Source organism: Papio anubis, chromosome X, assembly GCF_008728515.1.
Source record: "Papio anubis isolate 15944 chromosome X, Panubis1.0, whole genome shotgun sequence".
NCBI classification, from domain to species: Eukaryota; Metazoa; Chordata; class Mammalia; order Primates; family Cercopithecidae; genus Papio; species Papio anubis.
In genome coordinates this window covers 68,703,895-68,721,493 of record NC_044996.1, presented here as the reverse complement: position 1 = coordinate 68,721,493, position 17,599 = coordinate 68,703,895, and the positions used below count along the sequence as shown (strand labels likewise).

At 34.1% G+C, this 17,599-nt stretch overlaps 1 protein-coding gene across 2 annotated transcripts in view; it reads left to right on the top strand.

Annotated features, from left to right (window-relative positions):
* The first annotated feature begins 9,475 nt into the window (after positions 1–9,475).
* Positions 9,476–17,599, top strand: part of CYLC1 (cylicin 1) — a 49,334-nt gene continuing 41,210 nt past the window's right edge. The window contains exon 1 of one of the 2 annotated variants that reach the window (XM_009197855.4): positions 9,476–9,546. In XM_009197855.4, the coding sequence (XP_009196119.2) occupies positions 9,533–9,546 (14 nt within the window). In that variant the 5' untranslated portion in view covers positions 9,476–9,532. Of the gene's footprint in view, positions 9,550–17,599 lie in introns of both variants that reach the window. The other variant, XM_017954346.3, reaches the window with a different exon arrangement.

Sequence of the window (17,599 nt, the reverse complement as noted above, 5' to 3'; positions counted from 1 at the left end):
TAGAAAAACAACAGGAAATAGCAAAAAAAAAAACAGTTGTTGTTTTTAAAAGATTAAATTTACAAAGTTTCAGCTAGACTAAAAATTGAAGGGAGGAGAGTGAAAAAGGAGACATTACAACTAAAACCGCATAAATTCAAAAAATTATGAGAAAACTACAAACAATTATATGCCAACAAATGGATAATCTAGAAGAAGTAGACAAAATTCTAGAAACCCAGAGCGTAACAAGACTGAGTCATTAAAACATAGAAAATTTGAACAGGATAATAATGATTAAGGAGATGTGATTACTAATCATAAACCCCTCAGCAATGAAAAGCTCAACACCAGATGGCTTCATTGGTGAATTCTACCAAACATTTAAAGAGAATTTAACAACAAACTTTCATAAACTCTTCTAAAAAATTGAAGGGGACATATTTTCAAACCCATTTTATTAAGTCAGAGTTACCATTATGCAAAAGTCAGACAAAGACAGTACAAGAAAACATAATTACAAGTCAATATTTCTGATGAATATTGATCCAAAAATCTTAAACAAAATACTAGCAAACTAATACAACAGCATATTAGAAGAGCAATACATCATGAGCAAGTGCTATTTATCCTTAGGCTGCAAGGATGCTTTAACATATGTAAGTCAATAAGGGTAATACACCACATTAACAGAAAGAAGGATAAAGATTACAAGATTATTTCAAAACATTCAGAAAAGAACATTTCAAAAATTTAATGCACTTTCATAATAAAATCTCTCAACAGTCTAAGTTTTGAAAGAATTTACCTCAACACAATAAAAGCAATATATGAAAAACCTGCAGTTTTCACATTATATTCGGTGAAAATCTCAAAGCTTTTCCTCCAAGAAAAAGAACAAGGCAATAAAACCTACTCCCTCCACTTCTACTGAACATAGTTTTGGAAGTCTCAGCCAGAGAAATTAGGCAATAAAAAAAATTACAAGCCATCCAAATTAGAAAGAAAGAAGTGCAACTGTCTCAATTTGCAAATGACATGGTATTATTAATATATATATATAGAAAACCCTAAAGGCTCCACCAAAATCATCTGTTAGAATTCGTAAACACATTCAGTAATATTGTAGGATACAAAATCAACGTTCAAAAATCAGTTGCTTTTTTCTGCATTAATAATGAACTATACAAAAATAAAATGATGAAAAAATCACAATCACTATAGCATCAAATTAGTTATTTCAGCAAGATGGTGGAGTAGAAAGTTTCAGGTTCTATTTCATGCCACAGAAAGTTCACCTAGCAAATACCCACAGATCAGAATAAGAATATCTTTTTGTAAACTCCAATACTTGAAAACAAACCTGAGGCTCTGTATGGTCCATAGAAATAAATGAAAACCAAATTATGAGGGTTAGAGTAGCCTGATTTTTATTATGCCTCCTCTCCCCCTCCCCCAAATTGAGACAATTCAAGATAAAGAGGATTCTCCTAAGGCTATCTACCCAGAGAAAGAAGTAGAAGTACATACACACCTTCCCTAGAATTCCAGCACACTTCCCTGGAAGCCCACTCTGGCTTCACTTCACTAGGGACACTGGGGTTAATGACACTGCTAAGTCACACAACGTTGGATAAAATCTAAGACGGTGGAGCTCACAGTAACCGGTATGCAGATCTTGGTGGTATTTTCGTGTTCCTGCCCATTGTGGTGCCCGATTGGCTACACTAACCAACTGCAAAGCTCACCCATAAAGCTGAGCTGGTTGTTTCCCGAAGCACAGTGGGAAGTTCAATTTTGTTTAATTCCGCAGGTGACTAGGCTCCACATCCAGCCTCAGAGCCCACCACAATGACCCTGTTAAGGCAGAAAAATGCTCATGTCCATGCATTTTGGAGAAACACGGTAGGTGTACATGCTTTCCCAGGAGTCTAAAAATGTCTCAAATCAACTAAAAACTTATCTCAATAACCCAACCCAGGCAGGAAGATCCTCACCTCTTTGCATTTTGGAGAAGCATAGAAGCTACACTAGCTCAACAAAAGAGATCAAATAGCAGCTCAACTCAGCCAAAATCACACCCCACACTCTGAGGTGCCCACTTAGGGAGGCAATCTTCAATTGTGAATTTCTGAGGAGCATAGGCCAGGTCTCACTTGTTCTGAGTGGTGACTCTGACTAACCTCGGAGCCCAGCCTGAAGCCCAGTCCAACTGGGGAGCCCAGCCTGAAGCCCAGTCCAACTGGAGATCCCAAATAGCAGAGTTACTTAGGCAGGTATACTAGTCAGGGTTCTCTAGAGGGACAGAACTAATTCATTCTCTCTCTCTCTGTCTCTCTCTCTCTCTCTCTCTCTCTCTCAGAGGGACAGAACTCATACTCTCTCTATCTATATATATACACACACACTATATATATATTATATGTATATATATTAATTCTTTATCAGATGCATGGCTTGCAAGTATTTGCTTCCAATCTGTAGGTGTTATATTTCAATCTGTTCATTGTCCCTTTTGTTGTGCAGAAGCTTTTAATTTGATGTAATCCCATTTGTTTATTTTTCCTTTTGCTATTGCCCTATTGAGGTCAAATCTAAAAACAAAACAAAAAAAACGGTGCCCAGACCAATATCATGTAGCTTGCCTCCCTCTCTGTTTTCTTCTAGTGGTTTTAAAGATTCAGTTATTATGTTTACATCCTTAATCCATTTTGAATTGATTTTTGAATATGTTGTGAAACAAGAGTTCAATTTAATTATCTTGCATATGGATATCCAGTTTTCTCAATGCCATTTATTGAAAAGATCGTTTTTTAAACATTGCATATTCTCAACATGTTTGTTAAATATCAATTGATCATACATGAGGGAGTTTATTTACAGGATCTCTATTCTGTTTCCTTGTTTGATGTATCTGTTTATGACAGTGCCATGCTGTTTTAATTGCTGTTACTGTGCAGCATAGTTGGAAATCAGGAATGTGAAGCCCACAGCTTTTGTATTTTGCTCATAATTGCCTTGGCTATTCTGGGGTTTTTGTAGTTTTATATGCATTTTAGAATATTTTAATATGTCTGTGAAAATAGTATTGTAATTCAATAAGGATTGCATTGAATCTGTAGATAGCTTTGTGTAGCATGGACATTTAAACAATATTAATCCTTCAAATTCATGTACACAGAATAACTTTACATTCATTTGCATCCTTTATCATTTTGATTAATGTTCTATAGTTTTTAGTGTACAGGTCATTCACTTCCTTTGTTAAATTTATTTATAAGTGCTTTGCTTTTTTTCTGCAACTATTATAAATGTAATTGTTCTCCATATTTCTTTTTTATTAATAAAAAGTTTATGGTTAATGTAAAGAAATGCTGCTAATTTTTGCATATTGATTTTGATTTTGTATCCTGAAACTGTACTGAATATGTTCATTGGTTTTAACAGTATTTTTGGTAGAATCTTCAGAGTTTTCCACATGTAAGACCATGTCATCAGTAAATAGCAATATTTTTATTTCTTTGTCAATTTGGATGCCTTTTACTTCTTTCTCTTACCTTATTGCTCTGTCAAGGATTTCCAATTCTATATTGAGCAGATACAGTAAGTGAGCATATTTGTCTCGCTCTAGGTCTTAGGGTGAAAAATTCCAATGGTTAACCAGTAAGTAAAATATTAGCTTTGGCATTATTAATTATGAACTTTATTGTGTTGAAGTACATTTGATCTATATCTAATTTTTAAGTCGCTTTACACAAAAAATAAATTTCATCAAATGCTTTCTCTTCCTGTCTTGGGATGATCATATGATTTTTGTTTTTCATTCTCTTAATGTGGTGTAGCACATTTATTGATTTGTGAATGTTGAGTCATCCGTGCATTCCAGGGATAAATCCTACTAGATCATTGTAAATGATCATTTTAGTGCACTGTTGAATTCAGTTTGCTAGTATTTTGTTGAGGATTTTTCCATTTGTGTACATTAAAAGTATTTATCTGTAGTTTTCTTTCTATTTGGCTTTGGTATCACAGTAATGTTGGCCTTATAAAAACAGTTTGAAAGGAGTCCCTTTTCTTTACATTTTTATCTGGATAATATGATTACAATCTGTGTATTTACTTCTTCTTCAATGTTTGGTAGAATTCAACAATAAAGCCATTCATTGTTGGACTTTTCTTTGATGGGAGACTTTGTATTATGTATTTGATCTCATTACTAGTTTTTGGTGTGTTCTGGGTTTATATTTCTGTGGTATCAGTTTTAATGTCTCCTTCTCCATTTTTGCATTTACTTATTCGCATCTTTCATATTTGTTCTTTGTTAGTCTACCTGAAGGTTTGTTTGTTTGGTTTATCTTTTCAGCAAACTAACTCACAGTTTGCTTGACATTTTGCATTGTTTTTCAAATCTTTATATCTTCTGTGTCTGCTCCGATCATTATTATGTATTTTATTCTGCTAACAGTGAGCTCAATTTATTTTCCTTCTTTCTCTATAACTTTGAGAAATGACATTGTTTATATATTTCTCCTTTTTGATGTAGGCATTTTTTACTATAAACTTTTCTCTTAAAACTGCATTCGTGACATTCGTAAGTTTTATTGTGTTGTGTTACCATTTTTGTTTGTCTCAAGACTTTTTTAGTTTACCTTTTAATTTGTTCATTGACCTATTGGCTAATTGAAAGTATATTGTTTAATTTTCATGTATTTGTGAATACTCCAAAATTCCACCTGTTACTGGTTTCTGGATTCATACAATTGTTGTTCAAAGAGATTAACTTGCTAAGACTTGGCTTGTAGGCTAACATAAGATCTATTCTGGTAAATGTTCTCTATGTGCTTGAGAAAAATGTGTATTCTATGATGTTAGCTGAAATATTCTGTATATGTCTGTTAAGCTCATTTGGTCTAGAGTGTTGTTCAAATCCAGTGTTTCCTTACTAATTTTCTGTTTGGATGATAGTTCCATAATTGAAAATAGTGTATTGAAGTCTCCTATTATTATTGTTTCACAATATGTATGTCCCTTCATATCCTTTAATATTCACTTTATATATGTAGATGTTCCACTGTTGGATGTTTTATATATATATATATATATATATATATATATATATAAAACATATCTATATATACACACATATACATACACACATGTATATATACACACACACACACACATAATTTGTATTATGCTGATGAATTGACCTTTTTATCATGATGTAATGCCTTTCTTTGTCATACTTTTTGACTTAAATTTTATTTTGTCTGATATAAGTATTACTATCTCTACTCTCTTTTGGTTCCCATTTGTGTGGAATATCTATTTACACCCTTCACTTCCAGTTTTTTGGTGTCTTTAAAAGCAAAGTAAGTCTCTTGTAGACAAAATATAATTTATTCTTGTTATTGTTTATTCATTAAATAACTCTACATATTTTATTGGATAATTTAATCTATTTACACTCAAGGAAATTATTAACAGGTAAAAACAACAACCATTTGTTGTTTTCTGGTTATTTTTAAATGCTTGCTTTCTTCCTCTTTTGCTGTCTTTTGTGGCTTGACACTTTCCTGTAGTAGGAATATAATCCTTTCTATTTTTCTTTTGTACATCTAGTATATATTTTTGGGTTTTGATCACCATGAAGTATACATAGAATATTTTACACTAATATTGGTTTATTTCAAGCTGATAGCCACTTAATTTTAATGTATACAACTCTACACTTTAACTTTCCTTCTCGTTTTATGTGTTTAATGTTAGAATTAACATTATTTGCATCATTTACATCATTTTGTAGTATGTTTTGACAAATTATTTTAACTATAGTTTTTATTAATAATTTTGTTCTTTAATAATCATACAAGGAATTATTCTATAAATATCCATTACAGTCCTAGAATATTAGAAATATGGTGCTGTATTACTTACACCATTGAGCTTTGTGCTTTTGTAAGTTTTATGTTATTAGTTAGCAGCCTTTTCTTTCCATTTCAAAAATTTTTTTAGCAATTTCTGTATGGCAGGCATAGTGGTGATTAATTCTCTGACATTTTGTTTGCCTGGGAAATATTTTATTTCTCTCTCATTTCTGCAATATAGATTTGCTAGGTAGTGTATACTTGGCTGACTTTTTTTTTCTTTAGCATTTTAAATACATAATCCCACTCATTCATTATTTTAAAACATATCTTTTCTGACACTTTTTTCTCTTTTTTTAACTTCTTAAATGCTTACTAGGCATAGGTTTGTCTTTTGATGGTGTCCAATAATTTCCATAATCATTCTCCATACTTTTTTATTGTTTTTTGTTTTTTGCTCTTTTGACTAATTTCAAATCATCTTTATGATGATTGATTATTTATTCAGCTTATTTGAGGTGGGTTTTGAAGCTTTCTCTTTAAATTTTCAATTTTGTCGTTTTATATTTTCTCTCTAGGGTTTTTTATTTGTTCTTTATTGTTTCCAATTTTTCTCAAAGTTTTTATTTTTATGTATTATTTCTGATTTTTTTTAAAAAAATTATATATTCTGAAGCTCAATGAACCTTTTTAAAACTAGATTATTCTGATTTTTTTCTGATATTTCATAGACCTTTCCTTTTTGTTGTTTATTTTTGTCACTTTGCTAGTTTCCTTTGGAGGTGTCATGATCTCCTGAGGCTTTGTAATCCTCATGTCCCTCTGTCGTTGTTGTTTGTGTATTTGTGGAGACAACCACCTCTTCTGACTTTTGCAGGTGTTATTTGGCAAGGATAGGCCTTCACTATTTAGCTAGCTTATGATTCTGGATGGGACAGCTAGTAATTACCCTGAAAAGACAGAGTTTTCTTTTGGGTTTTCTAGATTTTTAGGCTGCTGCCTTTGGTCTGAATTCTGATAGTGTAGGTGGCTAGGCTCCACTATCCAGCAAAACCACTGATTAAACTCTGCAATTAGCTTAACCTGCTGGATGGGCGATGTAATTACTTCTAATTTGCCTGGGCCACTGGATATATTCTCTGGCTAGAAAGCACTGCTTTTTTAGTTCAGCAGTTGATCAGGGTTGCAGAAATGGACCTGAGGTTAAGTAGATAAAAACAAATAGAATAGCTATTAAGCTCAGTAGAAATGCATGCTTGACATTTTCTTCCATTTCTGGGTAACATTTGTGGGTGTGCTTTGAAGCCACTTGGAGCACGAATTAAATCTTCAGCTATGGCACAACTAGTGCATCACTTTTGTAAAAATTTGCTGTGGTGGTTTTCTGCCTTTCTGGGTGGGGCCCCAGGAGAGGGTTTGAGGATGGACCTAGAGGCTGGCCATCTAGGGATTCAAGCCAGGTAGCACTTTTCACTTCTTTAGTGGGTGGGGTATGTTGCTAGCTGGTACCGTTATTTAAAAAAGAATCCTTTCTGACACTTTTTTTTTTTTTTTTTTTTTTTTACTTCTTAAATTCCTGCAAGGCACCGACTGTGTCTTAATGGTGTCCCATAATTCCCATAGACTTTCTCCATTTTTTTAAATTCTTTTTTCTTTTTGTTCTTCTGATTTAGTAATTTCAAATGTTGTCATTGTGCTGATTAATTCTTACTTCAGCTCGATTGAGCACCACTGCTAGCTGGTACACTGAGCTACCACCCAAATCTGTTCACTGGCTTCCTTGGGCTCTGTCTCCTTTCTTGATTTCTACCTGACCCCAAGTGGTCTACTTATGCATTTTCCCTCTATATTCCCTGTTTCCCATAAGGTGAAAACTGAGTAGGCCTCCTGAGAAGTGTCTCACAATGCCAGGGAAGCTGGATGTCAACCTCCCTGGTCATCTTTTCCCACTGTAGAAACCATAAACCCTGTGGAATCCTCTCTGTGTGGTGCTGTGCCAACCTGGAGCTGTTTGAGGAGTGATATGCTCAGAGTTAAACTGTTTCTGCTACCATTTCAATGCAGATTTTTATTCTGTTTCATTGAGCATGCAGTTGACTCAGGATAATTCCCACATTTTGAGGTTTTAACTAAGTTATTCTTTTAAATTTCATTTTCTTTAGTTGCTAATTGATATTTCTGTGGTGGAGTGAAGCCTACGACCACCTATTTTGGCATCTTGCTGATGTCACTCTACTTGTAGAAATTTTTAAATGCAAAACATTATATGTGGAAAATTACCTATAATCTAATTATTACCATTTTTATGTGTTTACATCAATGTTTACAACAAGTTTATTTGCTTTATATGATATATATCAAACTGTACGAATAGTTTCACGTTCCATTTTTTCAAGTAAATGTTAAGTATATGATGATGAGCAAAATGAACATGATTCCTACTGTCATGAAAATGTAGTGATTTACTGAAACCATTCCCTAGTTTCGAACATTTACAGTATTTCTAGATTTTAATATTTATGTAGAACTGTAATGAATGACTTTGTGCTAAATATTAATTTACTTAGGAATGAATTTACTCTGCCAGAGGAGTGAAATTACATTTTTATGGCCTTTAACTCATAGTTAATATTGCTTTCAAATACATAATAGTGGTGCATTTTTACTTATAAATTAAATGGCTTTATATTACTTTCCTTAAGACAATGCTATTTCACTAGCTTGTGAAATTAGTTTGGTCAATGAAAAAGTTATGAGATATACTGCTCAGGTAAAAATTATCTTGGTGTCTTGGATCACATTTTTCATTAAAAAATAAAATATCATTATTATATAAGATATATAAACTTTCAAAAATGAAATAAAGATTCAATGACAAAAAGTGGTGAAAAATAAGAACTAGTGAATTGTTTTTTCTCCTGTGGCTAGAAATATGGTCACTGTTAACTAAAACACATATGGACGATTTTACCTGCATACAATTCCTACCTGCCTTGAAATGTTTCTTATCTATAATGAATCATTCACATTTATGAGTTTTATATACCAAGTAGCTGTTTATAACTTGTTCTAACACATCTCTGTACATAATAAGAGTTGTTTTAAGCTTTGGGTGAAAAGTGTTTTTCAGATTTGTCAATAGCAGTTTAATAGAGAGTTTACTTTTGCTGAATTTACATATCTAAGAATAAGATATCTTCAAGTTCTTTTGTGGAAATACCACTATAAATGTACGAAAATGTTGTAGGGGAGAAAAGCCTAAAAGTGAAGAAAATGTAGTAAGCTACCACTGCTCTTTTTAGAGGAAAATTTACATTCTTCTATTTTCCTTTCAGCACATATATCTCTTTTCCACACACAAATACACACACATAAACACATCTTTATGCACCCATGCACATTCAAAGCTAGTGTTAAAATAGGCTGATAAGAAATAATTATTCAATAAGCCAAACAGGTAGATTCAATTAATGAATACTGACTAATTCAGTTCAAGCTTTAAAAAGTTGACTGTGAACACTCCCACAATTTAAGAATAGGTTTCAAAAGCACCTGTGCACTTTAAAATATGACTGCTCTGTCCCCTTTAAGTTTATTTTATTCACAATCCCTTTATGATGTCATCACTCAACATCACCAGTTTCAACTTACTATGCTCAAGTCCAGGCAACATACAGGCAGGGGAAATGTCTCTTCCAAGGTTGTAAGTCCTCTTTTTAATTCTTTTTAGTATTTCAAATAATCAATATGTCAATTTGGTTACAAATGTATATGTTTAACTGTAAAGAATGTTTCTTTCATAGTCGTTTTATTTATAAATTAGAAATTGTATTTTAAACAGAGATATGAAATTTTCAATAATATCTTAGATGTTTTGCTTTGAAATTTCACGTGTGCAGTCTTTTTTACAAAATACCTGTGAATCTTGACTGTTTTATCTCTCTGAGTCTCAGTTTCTTATTACTACATCTTGTTTTAGGAATCATGGAAAGAATAAACTAATGTGAAAGCACTTTAAAATGTAAAGCAGGATACAATGTAGTAAGACTATGTATGCTAGTTTGGTAAACTTAAATGTATGTGTAGGTAAAATTAGACCATTCTGTTTTTCTGATAAATACATTATTATGTCCAAGAAAGTATAGAGTTTATTTTTTAAAGACATCATTAAGTAGAAGATAAAGTATTATTCATATGGAATTAAACAGTTTTTCTGAAGCCTTTAGTTGCTATAGTGTTGTTTTTTATTTTAAAAGTCAATCTCCTCTTAAAGAATATTTCTGAAAGTAATTTAAAAATTAAGATAATGTAAGCCATGCTAACTTACAACTACCAGATAATATCCCATGTATATTAAATTGAAATATATGAGATTGCTTGTATTAAACTATTTTGACCTAAAAAATGGAAATTTCTTATGGTACAACCTAATATAAAACACTTGTAAAGTCTATGAAAAAAATACAATTAATGTGGAATAAAAATATGGGGTATATGACCAGGCAATTTATAGGAAAAAAATCTTAATTGCCAGTAAACATTAAGAAGTGCACAAATTCAATAGCAAAAAGCTAATTCAGAAAATATTTCACTCAGAAATTCAAACTTTGGAGAATTATTCCATAGAAAGGAATTGCAGACATTTTCCCTCTTTAAATGATATATATCTGTAATGTTTATATTTTTTTCTATTAGTGTGTATTACTTTTAGAAAATGAAAATTCAATAAGTTTGAAAGAAAGAAAAAGAGTGGGCCAGGCGCGGTGGCTCTCTCCTGTAATCCCAGCACTTTGCGGACCACAATGTCAGGAGATCGAGACTATCCTGGCTAACATGGTGAAACCCCGCCTCTACTGAAAATACAAAAAAATTAGCAGGTGTGGTGGCGGGCGCCTGTAGTACCAGCTACTCGGGAGGCTGAGGCAGGAGAATGGCATGAACCCAGGGGGCGGAGCTTGCAGAGAATGGAGATCGCGCCACTGCACTCCAGCCTGGGCGACAGAGAGAGAGAGACAGACAGAAAGACAGACAGAAAGACAGACAGAAAGAAAGAAAGAAAGAAAGAAAGAAAGAAAGAAAGAAAGAAAGAGAAATGAAGGAGATTTGATCCAGAGATTAAAATTGAGCTCCCCAAAGTGAGCTTCTCAAATCACTAGCACTTTTACAAAGACATTTCTAGCTTGATGCTGCCTACATATGATCTTCCCTCTTAGATCACAAAGACCTCAGGTTTATGTCACCATTAGGCATTATCTCTTTGAAACTCACTGTCATCAGCAACACCCTGTATGTCCTCCTCTGCCTCCTATCTGAATGATAACTCTGTCCTCTTGCTGTATCTGAAACCCAACTCTCTCTCAAATTCATTGCTTTTCCTGCAGCCTTCAAGAGCGGTTGATGTTTTCCTTCCTACATCCTCTCCTACCACTGAACCCAAAAACGCAATAGATGTCGGCTTTATTCCTCAATGCTATTTCCAGGTCATTCTCCTTTCTTACTTCCAAAAATAGCCAACTTTGAATCTCATGTCATCAACTTATATCACCTGTGACCTTTCCTTGTGGTATTCACGACCTAACTCCTAGTACTCTGCTTCATTTTGTGATGATTTTCAGTCTGGCTATCACTTTCTCCAAAAGTACCTTTGTCTTAATTTCTAGTAATTTTACTGTTAGATGATCAATCTCATATCTAACATTTTAATTATTTAACTTTCTCTTCTCCAGTTATTTTGTCTTACATCCTAATTTAGTGGTTTACTACTGCACATATCCATCCAAAATCTCAAATTCAAACATTCCACTCTCCAACTGATACGTCAGGCACCTCTAATAATCTCATTTCAGCAATTCTACCTCTAAGACTGATCATTGATTCTACTACCTTTTCCCTGTTCCTTGCTAATGATCCTTCTGTGGCTTTTCTTCTGTTGCCTGTCATAAATCTTTTCCTATCTTAGATTTTTACAGGCTCATGGTGAATTAGCACAAATATTTCCTTGAGTATATCCTCAGCTCCCTTTACCCCACTCTCTTTTTGGACATCTTTGCTGAAAAAAGCTTAATTTTTAACAAATTTAAACCTCTAATTATGCCCCACACCTCTGCAAGATAAATGTGCATGAGAAAAAAAAACTGTGTAACCATAATCATTATCTTCAATTTAAATATAAAATGACAAATTTCAAGTGGTCCATTAATGCTACCTGGCAGTATTCTGCGTTCATCTTTACCCCAGTACCCCACCTTCAGTCCTGTTAGAGCAGATGCTTTCTTCTTGTTACATTTAACTCCTCTAACTAGGCATACTAGTTTCCGAAGGCTACTGTAAGAAACTACCAGAAACTGATTGGCTTAAACCATTATATATTGTCTCACAGTTCTGGAGACTACAAGTCCAAAATCAAGGTATCAGCAGGATTGGTTTACTCTAGAGGTTCTAAGGGAGACTCTGTTCCGTGCCTCTCTCTCCTAGTTTCTGGCAGTTCCTGGTATTGTGTGGCTTGTAGATGCATTGCACCAATATCTGCCTTCATCATCACATGGCATCCACTTTTTGTCTATGTCTCTTTCTCCCTTTGTTCTGATAAGAAAAAGATTTTCTTCTCTTGTAAGAACACTAGTCACTAGATTAGGGCACAACTTAATTCAGTATGATCTCATCTTTATTTGATTACTCCTGCAAAGATCCAATTCCAAATAAAGTAATATTCACAAGTACCAGATGTTAGAACTTGAATATAAATTTGGGGGACGTAAGTCAACTCATAAAACAGGATTGAATTTTCTTCACTATTTATGCGTATAGCTTTTTTGTTAACTCATATTCTTCTATAACATCATTTTTTCTTAACTCTTTGTAGATTTTGTCCCATCAGTGTTCAAAAAAAAATTAGCAACTCCTACCATTTAAAAAATCCCATTTCCACTTAAAAAATCCCTTTTCCTTCACAGCCTCTTCCAGCCCCCACCCCATTTTCCATCATCTTTGTATAGAAAATCTCTTGGAAAGAATTATTCATATTAGTTATCTTCACTTCCTTTTCTCCAACTAACAATCTCTTTTTAAACTATATTTTAATTGAAAAATTGAATGCATATATATGGTGGATAATTCAAAAAGAACAAAAGGAGAGTTGGCAAAATTCACTCTCCTATACTAGATTCCCAGATCCATTAACGGAGAAAATCACTATTACTACTTTCTTTTCTCTCCCAGACTTATTTCAGATTTTGTCCTTACCATTCCATGGAATGGCTTTCACATCTACAGTTCCACTAGCAGCACTTGATACAACTGACCCCTTTCATGAAATATTCTTCTCTTGGTTATCATGTCACTCTGCTTTCTTGGTTTCCCTTCTATTATATTACTATTCCTTATCAGCCTCTGTTGCTGGTTTCTCTTCACCTCTTCAATCTATAAATGTTGAATAGCCCAAAAACTTAGACCTCGGACTTCTTTTTTTTCTTATCTACAAGCATTTAGTATACAATATCATCCAGTCCAATGATTTTATATCCCATCTAAATTCTGATGAATTCTAAATTTATATCTCAGTTCCAGACCACACCTCTAATTTTCAGATTTATATGTACAACCAATTTATTGACAATTCCACTTAGATGTCTAATATATATCTCAAACTTAATATGAGCAAAACGAAAATATTATTTTGTACCCCTTCTAAACCTGCTCATCCATAAGTATTCTGCATCTCAGAAATTGGCACTACTATTCACTCAGTTGTTTAAGCAAACAAACACATGCATACACACACACACACACACACACACACCCCAACATACCTTCGGCGTCATCCTCAATTGCCTTCTTTCTCTAGCAGTTCCAGTACATCACCAAATCCTATAGGGATTACCTTTAAAATATATCTAGAATTTAGTCCCAACATCAGTTCTGCCATCAACTCTAAACCATTTTGATCTCTTATTTAGATTATTGCTAAAACCTCTGTGCGTGTTACCTTCATTAGTTTCATATTGTCTCTGTAACAAATTACCATATACTTTGTGGATTAAAATGATAGAAATTTAATCCCTTACATTTCTGGAAGACGTAAGTACAAAATGAATCATTCAGAGCTAAAATCAAGTTATTGGAAGGGCTGATTCTTTCTGAAGGCATCAGAAGTGATTTTATTCTTTGCCTTTTTTTGCTTCTTGTGGCTGCTAGCATTTCTTGGTTTTTGACTGCATCATTCTGATCTCTGCAATGTCATCATATTGCATTTCTTCTGTAATCAAATCTTCTTTTACCTATTTCTTATATACACAATTGTAATAATACTTAGGAACCACCGGGAGAATCTAAGATTTTAATCGCACCTGCAAATTGTCATTTGCCATGTAAGATAACTTTCACAACTTCCAGGATTGTTGCGGGAAGTCAGGGACCCTGAAGGGAGGAATCGGCTGAAAGCACGACAGAAGAACATAAATTGTGAAGATTCATGGACATTTATTAGTTCCCCAAATTAATACTTTTATAATTTCTTACGCCTGTCTTAACTTTAATCTCTTAATCCCGTCATCTTTGTAAGTGGAGGATGAATGTCGCTTCAGGACCCTGTGATGACTGTGTTAACTGCACAAATTGTTTGTAGAGCATGTGTATTTGAATATGAAATCTAGCAATTTAAGCACATGATAACAGCGATTTTCAGGGAACAAAGGAGATAACTTTAAAGTCTGACTGTCTGTGGGCCTGGCGGAACAGAGCCATATTTCTCTTATTACCAAAAACGGGTAAGATAAATATCGCTGGATATTAATAATTAACAGCCCTGGGAAAAGAATGTATTCCCAGGGCAGGGCCTCTAAAATGGCCGGCCTGGCAGTGTCTGCCTTATGCAGATGTAAATAGGGTTGAAATACACCCTAGTCTCCTGCAGCACCCCCAGGCTTGCTAGGATTAGGAAATTCCAGCCTGACAAATTGTAGTCAGACCAGTTCTCTGCACTTGAACATTGTTTATCAGTGACAATGTGTGCACAGCTGGACATGGAAGTTCATTAGTGATTCTAGTTTCGCCCTGACCTTGTGATCCCGCCCTGACCTCCTGCCTTGTGATCTTTTGTCGCCCCTGAAGCATATGATCTCTGTGACCCACACCCTATTCATACACTCCCTCCCTTTTGAAAATTGCTAATAAAAACTTGCTGGTTTTACAGCTCAGGGGGCATCATGGAACCTGCCGACATGTGACAGCTAGCTTTAAAATTTCTCTCTTTTGTACTCTTTCCCTTTATTTCTCAGACCAGTCAACACTTAGGGAAAATAGAAAAGGAACCACGTTGAATATCGGGGGTGGGTTTCCCCGATAAGGGATTAGAAAATTGATATCTTTAGAGTATATTATTCAGCCTACTACAGTCTGTCCTGAACCCCAAATATTCATTTCTATCCCACATGCAAATACAGTCACTCAAAGCTAAACTAACATCTACAAAACTATCACCTCATTTCAGTATTAACTCAAGTCCGATATCATATGCAAATATCATCAGCTCTAAAGTCCCAGTTGCTATAGTGTAAATCATCTAAATCAGGTATAGTGAGATTCTGTATGTGTTCCATCCTGGGGTGAAATTACCCTATATCTGTAGAACTGTAAAATTAAAAAACACATTTTCTGCTCCAAAAATACAATGATTGAACATGGACAGAATAATAATCATAGACATTTTAACTCCATAAAATGGGAAAATAAAACAAACCAATAAAAAAGAAATCATTGGCCTCAAGCAATTTCTAAGTCAAACTGAGTAAACTCTGTTAGATATCAATGTCTGTGAATAATCTACTGCGGCTTGAGATTCCACTACCTTGGCCCATGGCTCCACCCCTGGGCTTTTAGCTCTACCCTCAGAGTTAGCCATCGTTTTTTTTTTTTTTTAAAGTTGTACATTTTATTTTTAATTATAGATGTTAACTATTTAGTGCACAGTACTTAATACTTATGTTACTGAACTTTTTTTTTATTTATTTTTTATTTTTTATTTTATTTTATTATTATTATTATACTTTAAGTTGTAGGGTTCATGTGCATAACGTGCAGGTTTGTTACATATGTATACTTGCCATGTTGGTGTGCTGCACCCATCAACTCGTCATTTACATCAGGTATAACTACCAATGCAATCCCTCCCCCCTCCCCCCTCCCCATGATAGGCCCCGGTGTGTGATGTTCCCCTTCCATCGTTTTTTTTAAAGGATAGCACATGTTTGCAACTGAGTCGCTCTGCCTGCCTGATTCCTGCCTGTATAGATTTATCAGTTTAATTCTTTCATCCTTCCTCTCTCGTCCCTTTTCATCCCAAACTCTCAGTGTTTCTGCTGGTATAACATTCTCAGAAATTTGTGCTTCTCTTGTGTATATTATGAGCATACCAGCCATTAAAAAAAAGTTTCCTCCACAGATGTTTATAAAGAAAATATTTTTATACATTTAGTCTATATACCTGACTTTTGCTGAGATGGTTGATCAGATCCTTAAGTAACATGCTTTATCTTCCAGCACTAGCAAAATATTGTCCAGCCCCACTCAGCACTCTCTCTGGAGAACACTTCCCTGACAGTGAACCTTAATTTATCATCTTTTAAAATCTGCGTAAAGTGAGAATTTCCCAAATAATTAAGTCCTGGTGATTGTTTGCATAGCAATTCTTTCCTTAATTATATTTATTTTCCTTCTCATTTTACTACAGGCAGCAAGAAGAAACTGCATTATACATTCAATGTTTTCCTTGAAAATCTCCTCAACTGAATATCCTAGTTCATTACTTATGTTCTTCACATAACTGTAGAACATAGTTCAGCTGTTTCTGCCACTATACAGATGGAATTATCTTTCCCCCAGTCTTCAATAACATGTTTTTCACTACCTCCTGAGTTCTCACCAGCAACATCTTTAAAATCCATATTTCATCAAGTCTTTTTATGATGATTTATGTATTCTCAAAGATGACGTAGGCTTTCTTCTACAATGTTCCTCACTTTCTCTGAGTTTTCACCAACAAAGTCTTCAACATCCATATTTTCTAGCAGTTTTATTCAAGGCAATCAAGGCTTTTTCCATCACTCTCCTTAAAATTATTTTAACCCCTTTCCAATGCCCAGTTCCAAAACTACTTCTACATCTTTGAATATATATTACAGCAACAACCACTCCTGGTACCAACATTTGCATTAATTTTCTATTGTTGTTGTGGAAAATTGTCACAAACATAGTAGCTGAAACAACATAGTTTTACAGTTGTGGAGGTCTGAAATCTAAAATCTATTTCACTGGGCTAAAATCAAGGTGTTAGCAAGGCTGATTTCTTCTAAACTCTGAGGGCAAAATCTATTTCCTTGCTTTTTTTACCTTTCAGTGGCTACTCAGAATTTTTGGCTAGCCCCCATTCTTCCTCCTTCAAAGTGCACCACTCCAATCTCTGCTTTCATAATCACTTTGCTTTCTCCTCCTCTGACCCTCTTTTCTTCCTCTTATAATAGTTTTGGTGATTACATTTTGTGCCCTCTTGAACAATCCAGATAACCTCCCTGTCTCAAGACTCTCAATTTAACCGCTTATGCACAGTCCTGTTTGCCACATACGATAACATGCACAGGTCCTAGAAATTAAAGTTTGGATTTTTTTTATTGTTCAGCCTTCAACAATACTTAATATTCAATTGCTGAATGAATAATTTAGTGAAAACTACAGCATAATTTCTTGTCTAAGTTTGAGGA